This window comes from Octopus bimaculoides, chromosome 14, assembly GCF_046866305.1.
Source record: "Octopus bimaculoides isolate indiv1 chromosome 14, ASM4686630v1, whole genome shotgun sequence".
Classification (NCBI taxonomy): Eukaryota; Metazoa; Mollusca; class Cephalopoda; order Octopoda; family Octopodidae; genus Octopus; species Octopus bimaculoides.
The window spans coordinates 41740529-41767969 of NC_142941.1; the positions used below are offsets into that span (position 1 = coordinate 41740529).

General features: G+C 33.2%; 1 protein-coding gene across 2 annotated transcripts in view; it reads right to left on the minus strand.

The window, feature by feature from the left end:
* Positions 1-27441, minus strand: part of LOC106878749 (protocadherin gamma-A11) — an 87747-nt gene that overhangs the window by 18654 nt on the left and 41652 nt on the right. The window contains exons 2-3 of one of the 2 annotated variants that reach the window (XM_014928068.3): positions 14039-16482; positions 1335-1494 (exon numbers count right to left, since the gene is read on the minus strand). In XM_014928068.3, coding sequence (XP_014783554.1) covers positions 1335-1494; positions 14039-16447 — 2569 coding nt within the window. In that variant the 5' untranslated portion in view covers positions 16448-16482. The remainder of the gene's footprint in view (positions 1-1334; positions 1495-14038; positions 16483-27441) is intronic. The other variant, XM_014928070.3, reaches the window with a different exon arrangement.

The following is a 27441-nucleotide window of genomic DNA, read 5'->3' on the forward strand; positions in this document are numbered from 1 at the left end:
AAAATGAGTAGGGGTGGGGTTTGGGGGAATAATTTTTATTTTATTAATCATGTTTACAGTGTGTAAACATTATTTCAGTGAGTAAACATTAGAAACTCACTATAAACATTATTATCAAAATAAAAAAAAATCCCCACCAAAAGCCATCTCTACTCATTTTTCATATATATATATATATATATATATATATATATGCTGATGTATACATATATGTATACATGTATGTACATATATGTATATTTATATGTACACACACATATATATATATATATATAGATTTATATACACATGTATATGTGTGTGTGTGTGTGTGTATGCATGTACGTGTATGTATATACAATTGAGACATCTTATTTTGTTTGGGGAACTTGTCATACAATCAATATAAGGACAATATTATTGAACAACTTGGACAACACACAAGAAAACACACCAACATACGTTCTGCAATAGCAATGGGTAGTTAGTTAGATATAGAATGAAATTACGGTGCTGACTATTTGTGTAAGTCAAGGCATTACCAATTTGTCTAAAGTTCAAACATTTATTCTCTTCATTTAATAATAGATTCACAATTGGCGGTTGTCCAGTCTTGATTTACAAGAAGACAGTTGTCTCTTTTGGTAAATCCCTTCAATACTCTAATACCATGTTGTTTGATTAATAGAAGGCTTTTCCCAAATAAATTAATCACTGTTTCAGCCAAAATGCTACTATGCAATGCTATGCTCTCGAGGCAATAGAATTCTGATCTTTTATATTGTCCAACCAACTAATTAGGTAGCCTTGTATTTGACTACTTTTAGCTGACACAAAGAAACTCTGCACAATAGATTTTGGTAGTTTAATAGTAGGTTATACGACTTGAATAGGAAATATATAATAATAAGTGGTTGTAGTTAACTAAAGAACATAACACTAATTAACAGTCAGAAAATTTATATTTCTAAATTGTTGCTTTGTCCACATCAAGATTTTTGATTTTCCACATAATAAACAAACTCACATAACAAAACCAAAATGATAATAATGATAATTGTAATAATAATAATAATAATAATAATAATGACAATAAATAAAAAATAAGACAAAAAAAAAAAATCAATCATTGATGATGACAGCGGCTAGAAATGTTTATGATAAGAGCTGATTAATGAGATTTTTGGAACTGAATTTAAGTGATTTGTGATAATAGCATTAAGTATCCATGATATTTCATGCTATTGTTAAGCAAGTTCATCTAATATGAAAGAAATTAATTCACCTACAAATATCATTTATAATTGTTAATGAATACTTTTTCTAGCATCTCATTTTTTTCCCTCATTACATACCTGGAAGTTCTTCATAGTATCCTGTGTCTCCCTCACTCCAGCCATGTCTACCATCAGCACAAGATACCGTAGACATTTCACTAGAGCGGTAAGGGGAATTAACTGCAGTTTTCCTATCTTTCAGACTGCCTGATATCCCAGCTGTCTTTTTAACACTCATCTGTCCATTACAAAAAAGAATTTAAAAAAAAGTGAAATGTGAGATGCCAAATGCATAATATTTTCTTCTTGCAGTTAAATATTTTAGTTGTGCTATTTACAAAACAACTGATTTTAATTATCATTTTATTACTAAAATCACTATTACTGCTAAAACTTACTATTACTGTTCCCGCTCTTTAAGCAACTAAGATAATATTTAAAATCAGGTTCATGCAATGATATCTAAATTAGAGCTTTTAATTCATATTTTGTAGAATTTCTACTTTAAGCTGTGTTGACATTTTCACTTCTAGTGCTTGCAGAAGTTTATATATTTTATAGCTAACAGTTTATACTTTGAATAATCAGAAGTAACTACCTGATGTAAATTTTTATTCATATATTCTTTGTGTTTTCATCCATGCTTACTTTAAAATATAAACATGTAGATTTACTTAATATTAGATTAAGCAACAAAATACTTAATCAGTAATTGAAGAATGAATTTAATCTACCAACAATGTGCAAATTGTAACGATAGAATACTAATATTATTGGAAGGTAATATCTATCTATCTATTCATCTATCTATCTGTCTATCCTTATATATATATATATATATATATATATATATACTTGGGGTTTATACTGTTGATACACACACACATATGTACTCCACAGCAGAAGTGTTAAGGCCACTCTCCCAAGAGTTCTGTACTGGTAGCATAGAAAAAACACTCATATGGTGCCATGTTAAACCACCCAGCATATTTTATAAATTGGTTGGTGTGAGGAAGAGTCTCCATCTAAAGAAACCATGCCAAATCAGACCGAAACCTAGTTCAGCTCTCCAGCTTGCCAGCCCTGGTCAAACCATCCAACCCATGCCAGCATGGAAAACGGACATTAAATGATGATGATGATGATATATACTGAGATATTCCAAACATAAACTTACTCTGAGCCTGCACCTGTAGGCTGGGGGCAACAAATGGCACAAGAGTGCTTCCCTGGTGTGTTCTTGGTGATTGGGTCCATCCAAGACTGGTGAGGTTCCTTGGCTGGTACCCCCTCCTATTTGGGACTTCTGTTGTTATCAGTTTTTTTGTTAGCTTCTTCTGTTTTTATTGTTTACACTTGATATGTGAATCCCTTTTTTCTTTTGTATTTGTATTGTTCTAAATGCTTTTTTAGCACTTATAAACCAATAAAGCAACTATTATTATTATTACTGAGTGAGAGAGTAGTGCATGCCATCAAAGTGACACTGGGGTACAATTATACAAAGCCCAATATACCCATCATGACTACCCGTCTGATATGGGTACACCAGGCATATGCATCACAACCATATATGCACGACATGATGATCTTATATCAAGGTAAACAGCACATGACCTAGCAGGTGGGGTCCAGTTAGAATTTTCTTCAGGTTGTGTAGCCCATCCCACTCAAAAGGTCCCTGAAGAAGGTTTGTTTATGATTATTATTATTATTGTTATTATTATTATTATTATTATTATTAAAAGATGGTGAACTGACAAAATTGGTAGTACACAGGATGAAATGCTTAGTGGTATTTCCCCTGGTGCTTCAATCTGAGTTCAAATTCTGCTGAGGTTGACTTTGCCTTTCATCCTTTCAGGGTCGATAAATTAAGTACCAGTGAAACACTGGGGTCGAAGCAATTTACTCGTCCCCTCCCCAAAAATGGCTGTCCTGGTGGCAAAATTTGAAACCATTAATACTATTATTACTATGGTGATGGAATGGTTGAATCATTGGTCCATTGGACAAAATACCTGTGGTATTTGCTGCAGATCTTTGCATTCTCAGTTCAAATCTCACCTTATATCCCTTTGGCATCCATAAACTAGAGTACCATTCAAGGACTGGGGTTGATTTAATTGATTTATTCTCAACCTATAAATTTCTTGTGTCAGAGGGTTCAATTAACAAGTGCTACCTTAGTCTGTAGGCTGTGGGCAGCTGACCCACCAAAATAAGCTGAGAGTTTTCATGAAATAATAATAATAATAATAATAATAATAGTAGTAGTAGTAGTAAAAATGATAATCTCATGACTTCTGATCTTAACTGATTTGAATGTTATCATGTACATCGCTTTGTCTTGGTATAAAAGATGGGCTACAGCAAATACTCTGCTCAGTACCACAGCTTTATCATTACTATCGTTATTATTAGAATTAAGGTGTTGAGCTGGCAGAATCGTTAGAGTGCTGGACGAAATGCTTAGAGGTATTTTGTCCGTCTTTATAGTTTGAGTTTAAATTCCTCCAAAGTTGACTTTGCCTTTCATCCTTTCAGGGTCGATAAATTAAGGGCCAGTGAAACACTGGAGTTCAATGTAATTAACTTATCCACTCCCCAAACATTTCAGGCCTTGTACCTATAGTAGAAAGGATTATTATTATTATTATTATCATTATTAAGGCAGTGGGTTGGTAGAATTGTTATCACACCAGACAAATTATTTCACTGCATTTTGTCCATCTTTATGTTTTGAGTTCAAATTCTGCTGAGGTCAACTTCGCCTTTCATTCTTTTGAGGTTGATGAAATAAATATCAGTTGAGCACTGGGGTTGATATAATTGACTGTCTCCCTCCCATTAAATTTCAAGACTTTTGCCTATAGTAGAAAGGATCATCATCATTATCATCTTCATAATCATTATTATCATCCTCCTATAGAGTGATAAAATGGCAGAATCAATAGAGAATTGGACAGAACGGCTTAGGGTATTTTTTTATTCTTCATATTCTGTATTCACATCCTACAGGTTTAACTTACCTTCCATCCCTCCAATATTTATAAAATAAAGTACCTATCTGCTACTGGGTTTGATGTAATCAATTAAACATGCCTTCAAAATTACTGGGCTAAGTCAGAAATCAGAATTATTGTTCTAAAGACAGTGGTTTGACATCAGACAAAATGCTTTGTAGTATTTGCTCCAAATATTTACATTTTGAGACCACTGATAATCATAAAGTTCTACTCAAGAATTGCTGATGATGTTAACAATTAACCCAATTCCTCAAAACTGCTGGCCTTGGACCTTGAGTATAAACAATTATTATTATTTCAATATTTTTTCTGATTCGTTAAGTTCTGAGTTCAAATCCTGCTGAGGTCAACTTTATCTTTCATCCTTTCAGGGTTTATAATATAAAGTACGGAGCAAGTATTGGAGATGATGGTATTGACTTATCCCTCCCATTAACACTGTTGGCCTTGTGCCCAAATTAAAAACTACATTTTTATTAGTCACATTTATTTGCAGTCTGGCAAAATCATTAGAACATTACAAAAAATATTTTGCAGTGTTTTTCTCTGCTCTTTAGATTCTGAGTTCAATTCCCACTGAGATCAACATTGCTTTTCATCTCCCTGGGTTTCATAATAAAATAGTAGTCTAGTGCTGGGATCCTTGGTATTGACAGAGTCCTCCTCTTAGCCTTGTACCTTAAATTAGGGACACCATGATGTAGATGTTTATATTGACTTGACTTTTTTCTCTGACAATAAAACATATCATTCTTCATAGATTTTTTTGTTTTGTTTATTTTCTTTTCTTTCTAGAATGTAGCCTAAAGGCTTGGAAATTACAGAGTAAAAAGGAAAAAGATATTTTTTGTTTTATTTTCTTTGAATATTGGAAGTGAGAAGGAATTCTGGTCATCTTAGCCAACCAATATAGTTTTTAAAGAAAGAAAAGATTTTTCTATTTATAAATATCTTAAATTGTTCTTGAGAGAATTAAATAAATTTTAATTTTTTAATTTTTTGTTTGTCCAAATTTAATAAATCCTACAGATGACTTCTGGAATAAAATATTTTAAATTAAATTGCAACTGAAATTCTTCATTTTACTCACAAAACTTTGTTAAAGTCTCTAACACTCTCTTCAAATATTTTATTCTTTATATATTTTCTAGCGGCTATCTTGGTGAGATAGTGTTTGACAATTAGCAGATAATAATATTGCTTCAAAAGTTAGTTTTATATTTGCATACACTTTCTAATGCTAATCACTTATTCGTGAAATTTTAGTGGACTCTGTCACCAACCAGGTACACTAAAGTAAGTAAAAATGCATATTCTGTTCACACAAACAGCACAATATTTATGATTATAAGATTTGAACTCAGAAATCTATTGTAGTTATCTTAACCTCAAAACTATTGTGCTTCATAGGCTCATAAAATAACATTAATTTGAAAAAAATGCTTAAGCTACTATATATTCTGTGAATAGATTATGTCATATTTATAAAATTAAAGCACCATTTTGAAGGTTTATTTATATTTTTTACTTCAGAGTGTTAATTATACATGGAATAAGAATGGGTGTTTACATAGCTGGTTGGTTAAGAAGTTCCCTATACAAATGTGCAGGTTTGGTTTCAGTCCCACTGCACAGCACCTTGAGAGAGTACTTTTTACTATAGCCTTTGGCCAACCTATCTTATAAAGGAAATTCTCTTTTATCTTTTAGTCAAGAAATTTAGTGTTGATGATCCATTACAGGGACTCTAAGACTTTTAAATGTATTCTTAAACTGGAGGCTTTGCTCAAATGTTTGTAAGAGAGTGTTGCTGAAGGGGGCCAGGTGGCGATGTTAAAACTATGTCATGGATTAAGCCTACTATCCATGTAAGCCAAAGCAGGATTTGAACTCAGAACAGAATGTGCCAAAATAAATATCACAAGGCATCTGGTCTGATATTCTTATTGTTCTGCCAATCTGGCTCAGTACATTTTAAAGGATCCCAAAAAGATGAAGGGTACTTAAACTTAGAGCACAGCCAGAATAAATATTGTAATTTATTCTACTTGTTCATTTAATGCCCCAGCCAGTCTACCGTTTTAATATATGGAAACTGGGGAAGACTGCTAGAAGTGTCTCTTAACTTAATGCTAGCACCTGGCTATTGAATGCTTTTAGTAGATTGTACTTTGTTTCAAGCATTTGGGTAAGATCTCCAGTCTGGGAATAATTCTTTACTTTGTCCCACCAGTCTTAAAGGTTTTGGAAATGTTATGGGATTGCTCTTTATCTTCTGATACTCAATCATATGGGAACTTTTTCCAATGGTTAAGAAATATTAGCCAATTAAGTGATTTTCCAAAGACAATAAAGTACTAGCGGGGTATTTGAAGCCCTGTCTTTTAAAACAAGTAATCCAACCTCTTACCACTTTATCAGCTCAAACATTTTATCTCTGCCTATATATTTACTGACTCGTGGTAGGATTAGTAAGTTAAGTTGTCATTTACTTTCCCTTGACTGTTTTCTCAAACCAGTTTATTCAATAGATTATCACATGAGAAAGAAAGAAATCTAAAGAAATTAGATATTTGCATTTGAAATAATACCATGTCTATATGCATTGAATGAGATTAAATCTATTGATTTTAGATAACATTTTACAAATTCTACTGGGTAACATGGTAAATTTTGTCATTGATGTTAAATATCAAAGTAAAAATAAAGGGAAAAGCTTTGTCCAAATGTTACTCAGTCTACTCGAAGATGAGCACTTGAAGAAAACACATGAATACTTTCAGAAGGAAAAAAAAATCAATGAATTCCATTTCGAAATATCTAATAATAAATTGTAATATTTAATTAAAGCTAACTGAAGAATTTGTCATTGAAAGGAATCTTGTTCAATACATTTACATTTGAATTCATCTTTTAGATTCACAACCTAAATGTTTTGGCAGTGTTTCTATAGTATGAAAGCCAAGGACGATCAGGAAGGTACTGAATGAGCAAACGTTAATGGTTTATACATCTCCTCACCAATCTTGGGTAATGTTTTGGGATGAAGGCACTTGAAACCTTAATTCTGTAAACAGTAAAACCACTGCATACATATATTCGTACGTATACCTATGTATATATATATATATATATATATATATATATATATATATATATATATACATACATACATATATGTATTATGCAAAGAGAGAGAAAGCGAGAGAAAGAGAGAGAGAGAGATGTATGTGCTTGTGTGTATGTGTGTATACATATATATGTGTATGAATATAGATGTGTGTGTGAGTTTAAGATCTCTTATGAAACAAGAGATGGTAATAGAACACTACTATATTTTCTCCTGAAAACTTTGTAGATATTTTATCTGCAGGCTTAGTAGAAGTTAGCCATCTATATCATTGCAGTAATTTTTTAACTGTACAAACTGAGACAGGTTTATATTTATTGAAGGTGTAGATGACTAAGCCAGAGTTTCCCATACAGGGAGGCCGTGAAGATTTAAAATGGGTGAACATATTGAAGCTTCATATAATTAAGATGGTTTCAAACAATTTAAGTCAATGCCATGGCAAAGAAAGAAAAGTTGTTTGGATGCAAACTCCAGTTTGTCTTCATCATCGTTATTTAATGTCCACGTTTCCAAGCTTGCCTGGGTTGGATGGAATTGACTGAGGCAGATTTTCTACGGCCAGATACCCTTCTTGTTGCCAGCCCTTACCTGTTTCTGAGCATGTTTATATATCCCCGTTGTCAGACATCTTTTTGCAGAATATTAGACCGATTATGTGATGTCAAGACAAGAAGACAGAAACATATACACACATGCACATACATATACATACACGCACACATGTGCAGACACACACACACACACATACATATAGGGTCATCCCATAAATAATGCGAGTTTTTCAATTGCATAAACTAAAAGTCGGAGGTGGATGGAATAAACTACTTGCATCAACTTGCCATAAAAGCAGATAGTAATTTTACCTTGTGCTTATTCTTAGTGCAAGTTTTGAAGAGTGCAATTCGATTTTAACAGTTATTTTTTCAAAGCTTTAATGGAAGTGACAAAGGAGTGCATTCAGCATATTTTGCTTTATGAGTTCAATAAGGGCAACAATACAATGGAAAGTATGAGAAATATTAATGCAGTATATGGGAATCGGATAATGAGCATAAGCCAGTGTCAACAGTGGTTCCAGAAATTCTGAGTCAGAAACTACAGCCTAGAAGATGAGCCTCAGTGAGGACATCTTGCAAAGCCTGGTGGAACAAAATGCCAATGTAACCGCTGAGGAACTGGCAAAGAAGCTTCGATTTGGTCGTTCAACCATTCATCGACACCTGCGTGCCATCTGAAAATGACCATCTTTGCTTTCAAGACAAAAGGTGTTCTTCCATCAGGATAATGCTTGGCCACATACAGCAAGGATGACATTCCAAAGGCTGGAGCAGTTTGAATGGGAAACGATATCCTACCCATCATATTCGCTGGACATTGCCTCATCTGATTATCATTTATTCCACAGTCTTCAAAATCATTTGGACAGAAAAAATATGAAATCTGTAGATGAGGTTAGAAGAGTACTGGAGGAGTATTTTTCGTCATAGACAAGTGAATTTTGGAAGTGGGGCCTTGCAAGTCTATCAAATAGATGGAAGAGCATTGTAGAAAATGAAGGAGAGTATATTTTAGATGAAAAAGAACTTTGTTTATCTTAATTTTGAAAAATAAAAGAGGTATTAAAAAAATGCATTTTTTATAGGATGACCCAATATATATGACAAAATTTCTTTCAGATTCCATTTAGCCTGGAGCTATAGTAGAAGACACCTGAATGAGGTGTCTGAATGTGAAACCATGTAGTTGGGAAGCAAACTTCTTAATCATACAACTATGTTGGTGTCTTTGTCTTCTTATTAATATCAAGAAATCAAGATAATTTCTCAAAGACATTCATGTGGGTTTAATCCTTCAGCATTCAAATTTCTCTGTTAAATGTAAAGCCTATTTATACTCATTGTTTTTAATTTATCCTGCAATACTTTGTAGCTTTGAGATTTCAATGATGTAGTTGCTTATTTTCAAAATAATATTGTAGGGTAAGTGTGAGAGGCCAGATCTGGTTGGTTTGATGATAAAACACGTAGATTATTTTTGCCGGATATGGTCAGTTTAAATGTTACAAGGGTTCAAAGTTATTATTTGGTTGTTCGAGAAATGCTGTATAAGGCCATATATAGTTTTGTATGGCCTAGTATCTCCACTATTGTAACACACCTATTCTTGTCCCTCAAACATACTTTAACCCTCATTACCCAGCATAGGTCACCTCCTTCAAAACTACATCCCAGCTCAGCTGAGAGGGATTGTCTTAAAAGTCACTTGGTGGTTTCATTTGCATGTAAAAAGCACTCAGTGTCCTCTTTAAAGTGATTAGCCATTGGGAAGGACATCAAGCTGTGGAAACCATGCTAAAGCAGACGCTGGAGCTTGGCATAGTCCTCTGGTTCTATTTTCAACTGTGAGAATCAAGTGTCTTCATCCCAAATCACTACCTTAATATTGATTAGGAGACAAGCTTGAGAATCTAAAAGATGAATTCAAGTGTAAATGTACTGAAGGAGATTGAGAAATTCTTGAGTTACTTTTATGAAAATATTACAATTTGTTATTAGACGTTTTAAAATGAAATTCATTGACTTTTTTTTCTAAAAATATTCTTGGGTTTTCTTCTAGAGCTCATTATAAAGCAGAATAAAAGAAGGAAAATGACCATTAAATGGTGACAATGATAATAATATTACTTTTTAAGTTAGCACGCCAGGTGAAAAGCTTAGTGGTATTTCGTCTGTCTTTATGTTCTGATTGACTGGCCCTCTCCCCCAAAATTTTGGGCCTTGTGCCTAGAGTAGGGAAGATTTTAAGGTGGCAAGCTGGCAGAAATGTTAGCATGTAAGGTGAAATGCTTATGTCTTTATGTTCTGAGTTCAAATTCTGCCGAGGTTGACTTTGCATTTCATCCTTTCGGGGTCGATAAATTAAGTACCAGTTGCATACTGGGGTCGATCTAATCGACTGGCCCCTCCTCCCAAAATTTTGAACCTTGTGCCTTGAGTAGAAAAGGAGAGAATATTACTTGTTAAGGTTATTTCTACTGATATCCTATAGAAATTATAGCCAGCACTGATTTTTGTTATGATATTTTGTATACAAGAAGTCAGATGTAAACAAACAATGAGATCAAAGATGAAAAATGGGTAATGGACGTATAGGCCTTTTTCTTTTTGGTGGTGGTGGTAGGGGTTACTCTTTCATCAGCACTCATCTAAGCCTTAAACCGTTAATCATCCTCGAATATGTTGCTTAAATAGTCACTATATACAGAGGTGTATGGTTATTGAATATACCAGTTTTACATATTAAACACATTCTTGGAAGCTGGTACATAAATACTAATGACTTGTTACCTACAAGTCATTAATGATAATAATGATAATATTGCCTAACTGGTGGACTGAAATGATTCAAGGAAATATTTGTGCTTTCAGAAACTACTTGACACCAGTTATCTCAATACCAATCTATCACAGTGATCAGCTTTGGGGTAACAGGCCTAAATTCTGCCTGGTTTTCATACCATGACTTGTTTGTTTAGTAGAGTTTACTCTGTAGCAAGCATGTGGATTAAATTGCTGATGTCTCTAGCCAACTGCAATATGCTGAGTTTGGGCATCAGCTGAATTAGTGTCTCCAGCATGGAAAGGCCTGCTGTGAAGGTCATGGCCAAACTTTCTTCATCACTGACTAATAAAAATATTATTCTTTTTTTCTATAGGCACAAGATTGCAATTTTGGGGGTAGGGTTAGTCAATTATATCAACCCTTGTGTGTAATTGGTACTTATTTCATGGACCCCAAAAGCTGAGTCGACCTTGGTGGAAGTTGAACTCAGAATGTGAAGACAGATGAGATGCCGTTAAGCATTTTGTCCAGCACAGTAACAATTCTGCCAGCTTATCACCTTAATTGAAAATATAATTACGTAGTCTACTTATACTTGCATTTAAATTTTTTAAATTACAAAATGTTAAATCAACATAGAAGTTGAATCAGAATTTTAAAACTTCGATGAAATATGGCTTTACCATCAAATTATTCTTCAAATAATTTTGAAAATTATGGCTGCACAAATCCAATTACAATGGCTCTTCCAAAGTGAAAATTCATTTAAAAGGACCAGTGCTAAGCTCTTGGTTTGTTCCAGGTTTTTCAAAGCTGATCAGAAATAAGCCTCTCTGTCTTCTATTAAATAATATCTTGAATTAAATTAATATTGCTTACATTCCTTACAAGTAAACTCAGAATCATAGAACTAACTACATTGCTTGAACACACAAAAAGCCAATAAGGGAGCCTTTATGCGGTTATTTGAGTGACTAGAAATAGCAATAAAATCTACCTAAAATACCACCTTGCTTGCTTAAAAAAGACAGGACATGTTAAATAATGTAGTCCTTTGAAAATGACGAAAGTTAAATAATCCTTTCTGCTATAGGCACAAGACCCAAAATTTGGGGGGAGGAGGCCAGTCGATTAGATCGACCCCAGTACGCAACTGTTACTTAATTTATCGACCCCAAAAGGATAAAGGCAAAGTCGACCTCAGCAGAATTTGAACTCAGACTGTAAAGACAGACGAAATACTGCTAAGCATTTCGCCCAGCATGCTAACAATTCTGCCAGCTCACTGCCTTCACAGAAGTTAAATAATGTAAGGATGAGTTGATCATAGTTGGAATTACTATGATCAGTTGGTCTTTTTGATCAGGGTTTACCTGTGACTAAACTCTAAAATATTTGCAGCAAATCTCACCTCAAGACCTACGAATTGGATAGTCCAGTAATTTTTCCATCTGGAAATATAAGTGCTGGTTATTTACCAATTTGGGAGTTGCCATTTTCATGGTTAAATTTCTCAAAATAGCAGTAGAAAAGAAATTATATGTATATTTATTTGTTTACATTAATTAGTATCAAATTTTACACTGGGTATAATTATATTTTCCATTTGATATTTATTCTGTAATAATGTCTTTTCATGTGTATGAAAGATAATAATCACTAGTTATTCTATGAAGTTTGAACATTTCACAACATATTCCAGAAAATATTTTTATGAAAAACATTTTATTGTCAAAATATAATTAACATGAATTTCTACACTTATTCAATTGGTTGGCTAAGATTCCATCCTAATCCTATTCAAAAGATGTTTTTCAATTACGGGTTTTCGGGTTAATGGGAAAAGAAAGCTACTCTCTACGTAAATAGCTTCTCAGATATCTTACTTTCCTTGTACCTGCTTAATTCTCAGCTTGAAATTTAAAAGAATATTTCTGAAATTCTGTATCTACCAATCAACAGCATTCTTCATTGAGCTATAACTTCCTTAATATTTCTATCCAAAATGGATGATAATCAATATTCTAAAGTCATAGAATTATTTAGATATTTGAATACATTCTATCATTTCATTGAAACTATTTTCAATTCCTATGTAAGACTTTGATTTAAAAAAAAAATAATAAAAAGTACACATCAACATCAATTACAATAACATCAAAAACAACCACAATCACAATAATAGCAACGAATGAACCATTTCTTTTTTTTTTTTTTTTGCAACTTTCTATATTTCCATATTATTATTGCTTAACTAATTTCTTTTCAAAACTGTTTTCTATGTTCATCAGGAGAATTTGAGGAGTTTTAACACATAAACACTACAACAAATAAGCAACATAACTTCATGCAAAATTTCAGCCGTTTGTCATCAATCTTTCAAAATTCACAAAATTATTCAAATTGTAAGAATATATTCCCTTGAAATTTACCTGTTGTTAACTAAAAGGTTAAAAGGTAACATGTAGCAAAATCACGAGTTATTTTCATACTTCACTTATGCAGTTGCTTTATATAACTCATATCCTCTCTTTTCATTTTTTAATTAAGTAATTAATTACATTTTTAATGTTTATTAACATATCCCCCCCCCCTTTTTTTCTTCTTTTTTGGTCTTGACAATTGGAACTAGTAATTGCAGTAACAGACATTATGTATTTCATAAACTTCAGTGTGGAATAAATTAGAATTAGTTGTAAGAAGCAAAAACAAATACTGGTTAAATATATTTTTCAGTAGCCTCCACATTAAATCTTGCTTCATACATAGTTTGGCAGAAAAACAAAATATATCCTGTTTACTAGTTCTTACAGTTTAAATTTCCAAGTTTGAGAAAAACTGGAAAATTACACAGTTTATTTAATCAAATTGTTTTCTGTTTTTCGTTTCACTGCAGTTATTTTTTAATGCTTAATTAAAATTTTGTAAAATATTTTTATCATATAATGTAATGATGTCTTCTGTTTGCTATGAAAGATTTGAAAGATAGTCATGTACTTTTGGTTTTCATTTTTTTTTTTTTTAATGCAAAAACTTTCAAAAGAATCATCTTAATCACAGAAAGTACATTTTCATTTCAGCCATAAAAAAATAATGCACCATGGTTAAGATAGTGTCAATTTTCATGTTTAAAGCCTCCATAATTATTTTACATCAATAATCTTAAGTAAAAAAAATGAAAAATAATAGTATGAAATTGTAAATATTTAATTGTTTCCAAACAAGATATATTTCTGAATAAATTAAATTAAAAATAGAGAAAATAAACAATATTTTACCTGTTGTGTCATCTCTGAAGTATCTTGACAAGGTATTCCAAGTGGAGCTTCTAATCTATTATGATTTGTCTCATATCTTGATGGCAACTCTTCACTTGGGCGTATTGGCATATGACTCCTGCTCTTGCTTACGTCTACTATAGCAATTGAGGGATCTGATTGAGGAGTTAACTTTTCACAAAAATATTTTAGCTGATTTGATTCATTCAAAATTTTATTTGAAGGGTCAATTTCTGCACAGAATTCTGTATGTCTTTCATTGTTCCTTCGTAAAATACAAATTGTAATTGATATCACCATAACAACTGACACAGTAACTGCAGCAAGAACAATTATGATCACTAAATTGATATGTATGCGATCAGTTGGTTCTGTATCAAGTGCAGTTAGCATAGTAGCTGTTTTATTACTGACAGACAATGTCAAAGATAAAGTAGTGGTGGCTGACAAAACTGGAGTACCACTGTCCCTGACAACAAACACAATATTATAGGCTCCTGCATCTCTTTGGAAGATCACACGTGAGAATGAAACAGCTCCAGTATAAGTATTAATTGTAAATAGCTGTCTGTCATTACCTTCTAATATTCCATATCGAAGAAAGGCATTTTCCTGATTATCTTTATCAGAGGCTCGCAAAACTGTAATATTGTTTTTATTCCGTGGATGGTAGTGGACATCAAGGCGGAATGGATTAACTTGAGGGAAAATAAAATATGGAGCATTATCATTTTCGTCCATTACTTCCACCATGATATTTGCAGTGTTGTTTAATGATGGTGTTCCATTGTCTTTGACTAAAACTTTAAATCTATAGACACTTTGAAGTTCACGATCTAATGTCTGAGTAGTTGAAATAAAACCAAAATCTGTTATTGAAAATGGAAGTTTATTTTTATTATTAGCAAATAAAGAATATGATAATTGACCACCAGAGTCAAGATCAGGGTCAGTAGCATTGATTAAACCAACAGGAAAGTTTGGCTTCTCATTCTCATAAATCAAAAATCTAAATGTATCTTTAGAAAACTGAGGTTTTACATCATTAATATCCATCACTTGGATAGAGACATTTGTCTTAGTCTGTAATGGTGGTAAACCTCTGTCTTGACATGTAATTGTTATGTCAATTTGTCTCTCAGTTTCTCTATCAACCAGGCTTTTTATTGTTAATTTATATTTCTTTCCACCAAGACTTTGAAGCCTGAATTTATCATGATGTAGCTCACAGCTGACCTCTCCATTAGGGCCAATATCGTTATCTGTAACTTTCACAAATGCAACAAAGCTACCAATTTCTGTTTCTTCTGAAATAGCTGCTGCATTTTTTGATGATGCAGACACAAAGCTTACATCTATTTTAGGTGCTATGTTCATCTGGTCATTTATCGTTAATATAACCATTGTAGTTGAACTTAAAGGTGGCATCCCTTCATCTTTGGCTTCAATAAACAATTTATATGTCTGTTTTTTAACTGGAGTGAAGTTTTCATGTAAAAATAATTCACCAGTGAGTTTATTTAATTCAAAAGGAATATTAGAAGTATCCGAAGATTTTGAACTAAATGTATACAATATTCGGCCATTTTTACCTGCATCTAAGTCTTTTGCAGATACAACCACAACTGGGATGTTTTTCCGGTGAGAACTTTTAATTGAAACATTATAGATATCTTGATTGAACACAGGTGAATTGTCATTGACATCTGTGACAAATATTTGAACATTTAAAACACTCTGTTTTGTTGGGGTTCCCCCATCTTTAGCAATAACTTGAACATGGTATGTGTCTTTGACTTCTCGATTAAGTTTCTCTTCCAAAATGATTCCAAGTTTTGCTGTGCCATCAACTTTTTTTGATTCTGACAACATAAATGGCTCATTTGAATGCTTTTTTAGTTGATAGGTAATTTGTGAATTAAGAACGCCAACGTCTTCATCAATGGCATTTGGTATTGAAATACTAGAACCTTTGCTGTCTCTCTCAGAAAATTCTATGTCAACTTGTTTTTCTGAAAATATTGGGGTATGATCATTGACATCTTGTATAATTACTCTTATCTCCAAGATCTTGAGAAATGTCTTCTGCTTCTGTACAGCAACATCTAATGTTTTGTAACAGTCAGTGTTATATTTGCAGAGGCTCTCTGCATCCAATGTTCTAGCAGTGAAAAGTTTACCATTCCGAGATATATTGAATAACTGGTGGTCACTTGCTGTATCATGTTGAAGAAGACTAAACCAAGTTGAACTAATGTCTGTGGCAGGAACACTGTCCATTAGTTGCATTTTCATTGAAACGTCTCCAATGAATGTATTTGGTCGTCTGCCCTCTTTTACATAGAATGTAAAGTCTACACACTTCGAGGTGTGTAAAAGTGCAAAAACCACACAAATCTGTGCAAACATTTTCTTGTCGATGTTTCTCAGAATAATTATGAATCCTTTGAATGAAAAATAAAAAAAAGAAATATATACATACACACGTACATACATATCTACATGTTTACATACACATAAGTATATGTTTACAGGCATACAAACATGCAAAAGTATGAACAAATGGATAATATTAAATAAAGAAAAAAAGTATTTTGCAAATCATCTTATTTTACATAAAGACATCAGAACATCAATAAATATAATGCACAAATTGTATTGAAAGTATTTAAGAGCATTAATGATAATAAATCATAGTTTCAAAAAATGCTATTGAATTACATTAAAACATTATGCCAAAGGGAATTAATTAAATATGAAACATGACAGAATTGATTTCTGTTTAAAAATCAATAGATGCAATAAATAAATAAATAAATAAATAGCTGAAATGTTATGAATGGACACATCATTGTCTTAAGACTAGATAAATAACAGCTTTGAATATATTTATAACAGTTTGGATAGATTTATAAGGTTTGCAAATAACAATAACTTGTGAATAATATTATTACTGCACACCCGTCAAAGTTAAGATATTTTCAAATAAAACTATACAGGAAGAATTAGTCAAAGAAATGACTGTTAAAAATAAAATGTATGCCTCAGGCTTACAGCCTCATGGGTATAAAGCTTATCTGGATTTTCAAGGTAATTTTAGGCTGAGAGTACAAGTCTACCCATGTCTGAATGGGATACTAGTCCATCATAGGGTTGACCCCAAATTCATACTGATGTTAATTTTCAGCTGAGTGTAATCCTCCTCCTCATCATCGTTTAATGTCCGCTTCCCATGCTAGCATGGGTTGGACGATTTGGCTGAGGACCAGCGAACCAGATAGCTGCACCAGGCTCTAATCTGATCTGGCAGAGTTTCTACAGCTGGCTGCCATTCCTAATGCCAACCACTCCAAGAGTGTAGTGGGTGCTTTTACGTGCCACCAGCATGAGGGCCAGTCTGGCGGTACTGGCAATGGCCACGCTCAAATGGTGTTTTTACGTGCCACCTGCACAGGAGTCAGTCCAGTGGCACTGGCAACGACCTCGCTTGAATGTTTTGTTCACATGCCACCAGCACAAGTGCCAGTAAGGTGACGCTCGTAATGATCATGCTCAAATGGTGCTTTTTACGTGATCCCACTTGGATGGTGCTGTTAGCGCTCCACTGCCATGGGTGTCAGTCATAGAATTTGGTTCAGTTACGATTTCACTTGCCCCAACAGATCTTCGCAAGCAGAGTTTAGTGTCCAATGAAGGAATATACTTAATACCACACAAGCACACCAGCACCTATGTTAACATTTTATATATCTTTACTTGTTTTAGACATTAGACCATGACCATGGTGAGGCACCACCTTGGAGAGTATTTGTCAAACTCATTGATCTCAGTATCCTTTGCCTAAACAGAAGAATACAGGGACATGAACAAACAACTATCGGTTGTTAAATGGTGGTGGTGGGGGGGGGACAACAAACACACATGCATATATACAACAGACTTTCACAGAGTTTCTGTCTATCACAGCCAATTGCAAGACATTGGTTGGTCCAGGACTATAGCAGAAGACACTTGCCCAAGGTGTCACACAGTGTATCCATACTTAGTTAATTGACCTTGGAATAATGAAAAGCAAAACCAGCTGTCATTATTATTTGACTCAGAAATATCGAAGAATGTGATTAACCCTCTTAGGCTGGGATTTCTGAGCAAAAAATAAATTGTTGCCTATACAGCTCAAGAGTAATGGTTACAGGCAAACTAATAGACATAATAGGCCTTTCTCTCAACTACTATTTGTTGACCCGAATTACTACTTTCCTCATTTCTTCAACAGTTTGATTGTCTGCATCACTCTCATTGCCTGTGTGAGGGTAAACATTTTGTATGAAGAATAAATATCATTAATAATTTCCTGAACTGCAAAGTGTCTGGACCTTGCTAATTTACCAGATAAAGTGCTAGGTATGTTACATGCTTGTTTCATTGTAAAAACAGCCCATTTTTTTCCTAATTAAAAACAAAAGTAAACAACAGCTATGGAAGACATCATTAACAATGAATCATAAACACACTTGACTACAAAGGTGCAATGTGATCATTTGTCTATTTTTAGTATTTTATCTTCTTTTTTTTTTACTTGAGTTGTTCATTACTACTTTTATGGGAAACCGGTCGAGATTACATTTAGGACATTCCCATTATACTGGGAACATGGTAAGACAGGGTTAAATATCCATAGAGCCATCACATGCAAGTAGGTTTGATTTAGTATGATGTGCCACTATTTTGCTAACTATTCCTTCTTCCACTCTTCTCAGCAGAATTTCTAGTATGTGACTACTGGGCAGAGCGAGGGCTGCACCAGCACTTAGCTAACTATCATTTCAGGAATGCAGACTGGAACAACATGAACTGAAGTGCCTCGCTGAAGGACATTATGCACAGCCCAGTCCAAGAGTTTAACTCATGATCTTGAGATGGTAAGCGTAATATATTATCCATTAGGACATATTTGTTCACAGTCTGTCAACAAAAATATCTCTCCATTACGGTTATAAAATTTTCATAAATTAGTAAGTCTTAAGAAAATCAGTCACATTTCTCTTAAAAAATAAGCACACAATCAGTATCATTCTTATCTTATCGAGCAGAATTAAGCTTAAGCTGAAAGATGTACATCCATTTATCAAAGTCGAAGATTATCATATAGTTTCACATTTTTTGTAATGAAATGATATCACAGTTTTATATATCAGCAAATGTACAGAGTCTACAAAACTTTGTTAATTATGTATATTGAATCTAGCCTCTAAAACAAAATAAGTAGGTAGCTGAGTAGATGTAGATTATTTATGAAGATGATGGACACCTAATGTATAGAATTGCCAGACTCTCTTCTCTTCTGTTCTTTATGAATACATGTATAAATGTGTTTGTATGTGTGTGGATATCTCTTTATGCACACATGCATGTTTGTATATATGTATGAATGGATGGACGTGTATATATATATATATATATATATATATATATATATATGAATGAATGCATATATATATATATATATATATATATATATATATGTATATATGGATGAATGGCTGGCTGGTTGGATGGATGGATTTGCATATGAATGTTTGTATGTATCCATGCAAGTATGTATATTTGTATAGGTATATGTGCATGTTCTGTCTTCCTGATTATGATTTCCCCCTCCTCTTCCTCCATTTTCCTTCCCCTCCCCTTCTTCATCATCATCATCATCTTAATATCCATTTCTCCATGCTTTCATAGATCAGATGGAGCTTCTTGAAGCAAAATTTCTTCCAAACGGATACCCTCCTGCTGCCAAATCTCACCTGTTTTGAAGTAAGATACTGTTTCTCCATCACCAAATATGTTTACACAAAATATTGGGAATGAACCACACTGCCTGTATGAGAGTGACACTTATTTACGACTATCATGCAATGTCAAGACAATGAGATACACAAACACATACATACATATATACACACACATACGTATATATATACACACATAGTAATAATATTAGGGAATAAAAAAATTATTCCAACCTTACAGGCAAAAATCGGTATAATATTATACTGGGTTTCCTAATATATAATATATATGTATATAACTGATTTAGAGACGAACTACCACCCTACGCCATGTTTATCACGTGACTTTTCAGCATTAATTTTCATGGCATTATTTACGTAATATAGAATTTTCGTATGTGTATAGTTATTACACTGCGTTAATCCTCAAGAAACGTTTTATTTTAGGTAGATTTTCTTTTTCGATATTTTCGTTATTATTTTAGTAATTATAATACGCATGGACTTCTGGGTAATAGACGCCATATTTATCACGTGGCCTTTTAGTATAAATTCTATAGCACAGCCATTTTGTTTTAATTCTTCAGTCACCAGCCGGCAGATAAGTCATGTTTTCTTATCTTAATTTTATAAACAATATTGACATCCGTCTTTTAGTAACTTTGTACACTAACACATTCTTTTACTATTATCTACGTATTCCATAATGTTTTAACCTTGTTTACTATAATATTTTTAGATTGTAACTCTTAATAATTATATTGATAACGTTGATGTAGGGATTAGTTTACAGATTTTGTCTCTTTATATATATTTTTATTTCTCATGTTTATGTTTATTCCTTGGATGATTTTAGGTATTTTCTTAGGGATTTGACCTGAAGAGTGACTGATTTTGGGAGTAAAATCATCTCCCCGTTCTAATGAACTGGGATAAAATTTGATTATGATTTTATATATTCTTATTTCAGCCATGAAAAGCGCGTAGTCTATGTACTAGCACTAACTTTTTAGATTTATACTTCCATACTGTATATTATCGTATTAATTTTTACTGTCCAATTTATAAATTTGACTTTTAAATTAATATTTCTATGATTTATTTATATGATTTATTTATGTAATATGTTATTTAATTTAAATTTTTAGATTAAAATATTAGATATATTAAGATGGCATATGCCTCACAGCATGGATTTGGACGGGTTCTGAGTTGTAGAGTGGTGGTTCGTCTCTAAAATAATTATATATATATGTATATATATATATATACATACATACATATACACATACGTATATATATACACACACACACACACACATACGTATATATATATATATATATATATATATATATATATATATATAAATATATATATAATGCACATGAGAAAAACAGAAAATGGAATTTACGATGTATATTAATCACAACGGTCGTTTCAACACATCTCGCATTAATCCCTCGCAGGTTAGATACAATACAACTGGTTGTGGTGCATTCTTCAGTGTATTTGTGTCTTGTATATGTATGTGTGTGTCTGTGTATTTACATATAAACATATATATATATGAAAAAATATGCATATTTTTACTGTCCAATTTATAAATTTGACTTTTAAATTAATATTTCTGATTTATTTATATGATTTATTTATGTAATATGTTATTTAATTTAAATTTTTAGATTAAAATATTAGATATATTAAGATGGTATATGCCTCACAGCATGGATCTGGACGGGTTCTAAGTTGACTGAGTTGTATATATATATATATATATATATATATATATATATATATATATATAAATAAATTAGTGTACATTTTTATACACAAAAGAGGTGACCTTTAACAGGACACCTTGCATGCTAGAAAGGGCAGTTAAAGCCCAACTCACGGATAAGAGTAATTTCAAGGAGAATGAAAAATAAAAACATTTCAATAGTTACCTTGATACTCGAGTTTCTGCATTAATGTACACATAAATTAATTTGCCACCCATGCTTCTTCAGTTAAGGTGCATGAAATTAATGCATATTTATGCAACACTGAAGACAAATAATAATAAGAATTAAAATTGTGTACCAAAGGTACTACGAAAATAATAAGGGTAGGAAATTTAGAGAAATAATCCACCAGTGGCCAGCATGCATAATATCGTCAATAGAGAATATATTTTTCATATAGATTAGTGTACGTTTTTATACACAAAAGAGGTACACAGTTTTAATTCTAATTATTTGCTGCTGATTGCAGCTGCACTTGCGTGGTGGATTTGAAATATTAGAATATATATATGGATGGAACACATGTCTCTTCAGTGTTCAATAAATATGCATTAGCACCCTTACTAAAGAAGCACGAATGGTAAATAAAATTTATTTGCACATTGATGCAGAAACTCGAGTACAAGGGTAACTTTTGAAATGTTTTTATTTTTCATTCCTTTGAAATTGCTCTTATTCGTGGTTTGGGCTTTTATTACCCCTGTTAAAGGTCACCTCTTTTGTGTATAAAAACGTACACTAATTCATATGAAAAATATGTTGTCTTTTGACTTTATTACGCATACCGGCCACTGGTAGAATATTTCTCTAAATTTTCTACCCTTATTATTTTCATATATTTATACACACACACGGATGTATATTATATGTGTGTGTGTGTGTGTGTGTATGTATATATATATATATATATATATATACACATGTACATTATATATATATATATGTGTGTGTGTGTGTATATATATTGTTGTATTTGGGGATGGTCATGTTGCCAGTTTAACCAATAAAAACACTCACACTATATATTTGGTGTTAATTTGCTTCACCTTTATATTACATTAATCATATTTCGGCCAGAGTTCTTTCGTCAATCTTCTGTGACCTCATCAGTGGTCCTTTGCTTTCTTCTTTCTTATATGTGTCCCTCCTTGCTAACGATCAGCCATTTTGTATTCCTATTGTATGTGTCTATATTTGTGCATGTGTATCCCTCTGTGTATCCCTATGTTTGTCTGTTTTGTAAGTGCATGCATGTGAATGGGGAGTGCCTGTATTATCTGTATCCCCTGTTTATACATGTTCATTTAATTTGTTTTTATTTATGTTCATGTGTTTATACCTACTTTTTTTTTTTTAGGCCAGGCAACCCTATCAAATCCCTTATCAGTAGAACCCCCTGTACTGATAGGAACTGTACTGTATGTAGATTTAGCCCACAAACAAACTGTAAAGCCAGAAATGTGGTCTATAGTATAAGATGTACAGAGGGATGATGCAGTAACAAGACAACGACGTACGTAGAGGAAACAGCATGGAGCATTGGAGGGAACTTAAGGAAGAGAAGAGCTCATCAGTTCTGTACCAGCATGCTGAGCAAGAACACGGAGGTTCACTCAACAACACAGAAATAAAAATCTTGTCCATACATAGAACAGACGCAGTGCTTAGACAAATTACAGAAGCTACACACATAATAGATAAACCTAGCCTGAATAGGAAACTGGAATGGAACACTAGCACACTCCCCACAACATATGACAAAAAAATCCCCATAACTGATAACTATATGAACAAAATATAATACAATACATAGATAAACAAATGGAATTAAATAACTACATATGTTAACAAAATTAAATTAAATACAAGAAAAAGTAGGTATAAACACATGAATATATAAATAAAAACAAATTAAACGAACATGTATAAACAGGGGATGCAGATAATACAGGTACTCCCCATACACACACATGCACTTACAAAACATAGATATACATAGAGGGATACGCATGCGCAAATATAAACACATACAAAAAGGGTGATCGTTAGTAAGGAGGGACACACAAATAAGAAAGAAGAAAGCAAAGGACCACTGATGAGGTCACAGAAGTGTGACAAAAGAACTCTGGCCGAAATATGATTAATATAATGTAATGTAATATAAAGCTGAAGCAAATTAACACCAAATATATAGTGTGTGTGTTTTTATTGGCTAGACTGGCAACATGACCATCTCCAAATACAACAATATCTGTTTCAACACACAATTTCAGATCAAGAATCTTGCAAAACAAATATATAAACGGAACAATGTGTATATATATACATGTATGCATGTGTGTGTGAAGAACGGACAGAGTTTTAAGATGATAAAATAAGTTATCAGAAATCCTTCAGTTTTGCATGGGCTTCTTGATGATATTTTCTTATATCTTTTGTTTCAAATACAAACACATGTTTGGGAAGGTGGAGATGTGATAATTGGTCAGTCATGACTATCAATGTTAATTTATCTACATGTCTTTATTTGCACCACTAGTGGTGGTGGTGGTGTTGATGGTCGTGGTGATGTTGATGGAAGTACTAGAAGTTGGATGTAACCATCATCACCACGGCCACCACTTTAGGAAATGCAGTCCATGATAAAGTAATCAAGATGGTCATAGACGGAATGCCTTTGATCATAAGAATAACAATAGACAACAGAGCAAAAGTTGCTGTTTCTTTCATATCTTAGTATAGTCAAGATGTGTAAATATAGATAACAAAGCATTACTGTTGCTACTACTATTGCTGCAATTACTACTACTACTACTACTATGATGATATGATGATCAACATTACTAGTATAACTACCACTACTACAACCATTATCAGTTGTATAACTACCCCTATGACCATTACTTTTACTACTCCTACTACTGGTACCACTACCAACAACAACTCTATCGCTACTACATCCATTACTATCAGCAACCTCTGTAGAGCTATAACCATCACCACAATTACCACTAGTACTGTGGTGATAATAATTGCTGCACTACTATTTCTACCACTAGTACCAACACCACAACTACAACAACTATCATCATCACCAAAAACATAAACCCAGAATCGTTGAATGGACCGTAAGGATTGTATGGTAATGTCATAACTTGAAAAATTTGTTGCGGTGGTAGCATTAATGAAAGCATACCAGGACTTGTCTTATGTCTTCAGATATATTTCTCTTTTCTTTATTCTCCCATACTGTATTTTCCTCTCATACACACTACCACAAATGTGTGTGTGTGTGCAAACTTTGAGACTCTCCATCATTCTATATGCATAAGAGATACAGACTATTACTACAGAAAAAATATAGGCACTAATAATGAGACGTTGCTAAATAACTTAGGCCCTACACACTATTACCACATCATATATGAGCAGTCTTGCAAAACTACCCGACATCACATTGAACCCCATGGACATTTTCTCATAACAGTTAAGGAAAGACAGCTGAGATGAGATGTGGCCATGTTGCAACTTCCTGTGTTCTTGCAAAGTCCATTCCTCAAGGAACCTTGAACAAGGAAGAAAGAGATTAGGTAAAGAAATGGACTAGTAAATCTTTTGTGGAAATTTGAACTCTGGCACAATTAGTTACAATCAGGCATGGATTCATACATGCACACATTCAGGCATGGATTCATACATAAATAGACTTATAAATGTATATATTCACACACACACACAATTATGTGTGAATAGTCTGGATTATTTCCTCATATATAACGTTTCTTGTGAACAGCAATCATCAAGCATACAAAACAATTATGTGTGAGTAAAACGTTTAGTTTACCAAGATCTCTGACATAGATGTGTACAATATACACAAATATATACATTCACAAGTATACACACTCTCTGTCTTCCACTTTCTCTCTCTTTCATATTGCACACACAAATAGACATGCCTACAGAATCACACATGCACTTCACATTTGAATATACAGTATATATTTGCCTTTGCCAACTCACACTGACACACAAACCTAAACACAGATCATTTATAAACTACAAACTAAATATGAAAATTATTTGATAAATTATTAGAAAAATCCAAAACATTCCAGGATTCCATATTTTCTGAATTGGTTGCTACCTGGCTTCATATTTACTCCCATCAGTAATATTTTCCTGTCTGTTTTCCTGAAGCTAAATGCAGAAATATGTCATGTAATTTGTGTATCATGCAGTACCAAAACTCTTATAGAGGCCATTAACATGTCTGGCTTCAGTGAAATACTCCATGTAGCCATTAGCTTTGATGAGAGAGCAAATATGTTTTGTTCCAAATTTGTGCAAATTTCTGACAGATATTACAAGATCCTCATCCATTCACTATTCTGTTCTGTTTACTTGAGTAGAAACTTGGAACAAAATGCATTTCTGAATTACAAATAATATTTAGAGTTCTGAGGACTTGTGTGATATAACTATCAACATATACCAGGCATCTGATATTAAATTGATGCAAACATGGCAACATGATAAAGAATTTTGGTTTAAAAATCACGTATTTTTCTACTCGTAGTATCAGGTTGACTAACGACTTGGAACTATTTGATAGAAACTGTGTGGAAGCCTATAATGTACATATGAATGCCTATGTCTTCTTTCTTTTATCTCTTGCTTGTTTCAGTCATTGGTTTGTAGCCAAGATGGGGACACAGCTTAGAAGGGTTTAGTTGAACAAATAAATCCCAGTACTTATTTTTAAGTTTTGTACTTTTCTATTGGTTTCATTTGCCAAATTGCTAGGTTACAGGAATGTAAACAAACCAACATTGTCATTGTCAAGTGGAGGAGGGGCCGAACACAAGCATGAAGACACATACTCACACATATATATGTGTGTGTGTGTGTGTGTGTATATATATATAGAGAGAGAGAGAGAGAGAGTGAGAGAGGAGAGAGAGAGAGAGAGAGAGAGAGAGAGGAGAGAGAGAGAGAGAGAGAGAGAGAGAGAGAGAGAGAGAGGAGAGAGAGAGAGAGAGAGAGAGAGAGGAGAGAGAGAAGGAGAGAGAGATATTATGTAAAATAGAGGAATTTATCTGTAAAAATATGTGACACTTATTCAGTAGCCATGATAAACTCTGAGTTTCGGATGCCGGGTTGGGAACCCATGCGAACATCTCTTCCGTTATCCAGCCATTGAAAATTCCTGTGAAAAATGACCATTAAACAAAGGGAAATCACTGTGTGATTGACCGTTATTAAGACAAAAGAGCTATAGACAGCTAAGTAAGGGGAGGGAGTAAAAAAGTCTATAGTGTTCGATTAAGCGCACCGATCCGTACATTCGCCTATATGTATATACTAAACCACCCTCGCTTGAAACACACATGCTCACCCACATATTAGACAAAAATTATACATATATGTACATATATATATGCGCATACACACCCACGTGTGTATGGGTGCAAAGTTATTTTGAGTGCGTGTGTGTGTGTGCATAATAAGGTGTTTTATGCAGCAGATATAAATTTTGGCAGTATAGATGAATGGCTTCTAGATTTGGAAGGAGTTGTTAGGTCTGATAAGGGTATTGTTGATAAAGAAAGGGCAAATGTAGAAATGGATATGGGAACACTTAAAAGAGAAGAGAGAAAATTAAGGAATAAGAGGGAAGTAGTGAGGTCAGATTGGAAGGATCATAAGTGTCTTGAGATGGTACCTTGTGGAGTTAGTGTTGAAAGATGGTGAGTGGAAAGAGGAGCTGATTGTTCATGAGCCAGGCACAGTGTGAGAAGGTTGTAGGATGATTGACTTCAAGAGTGCAGG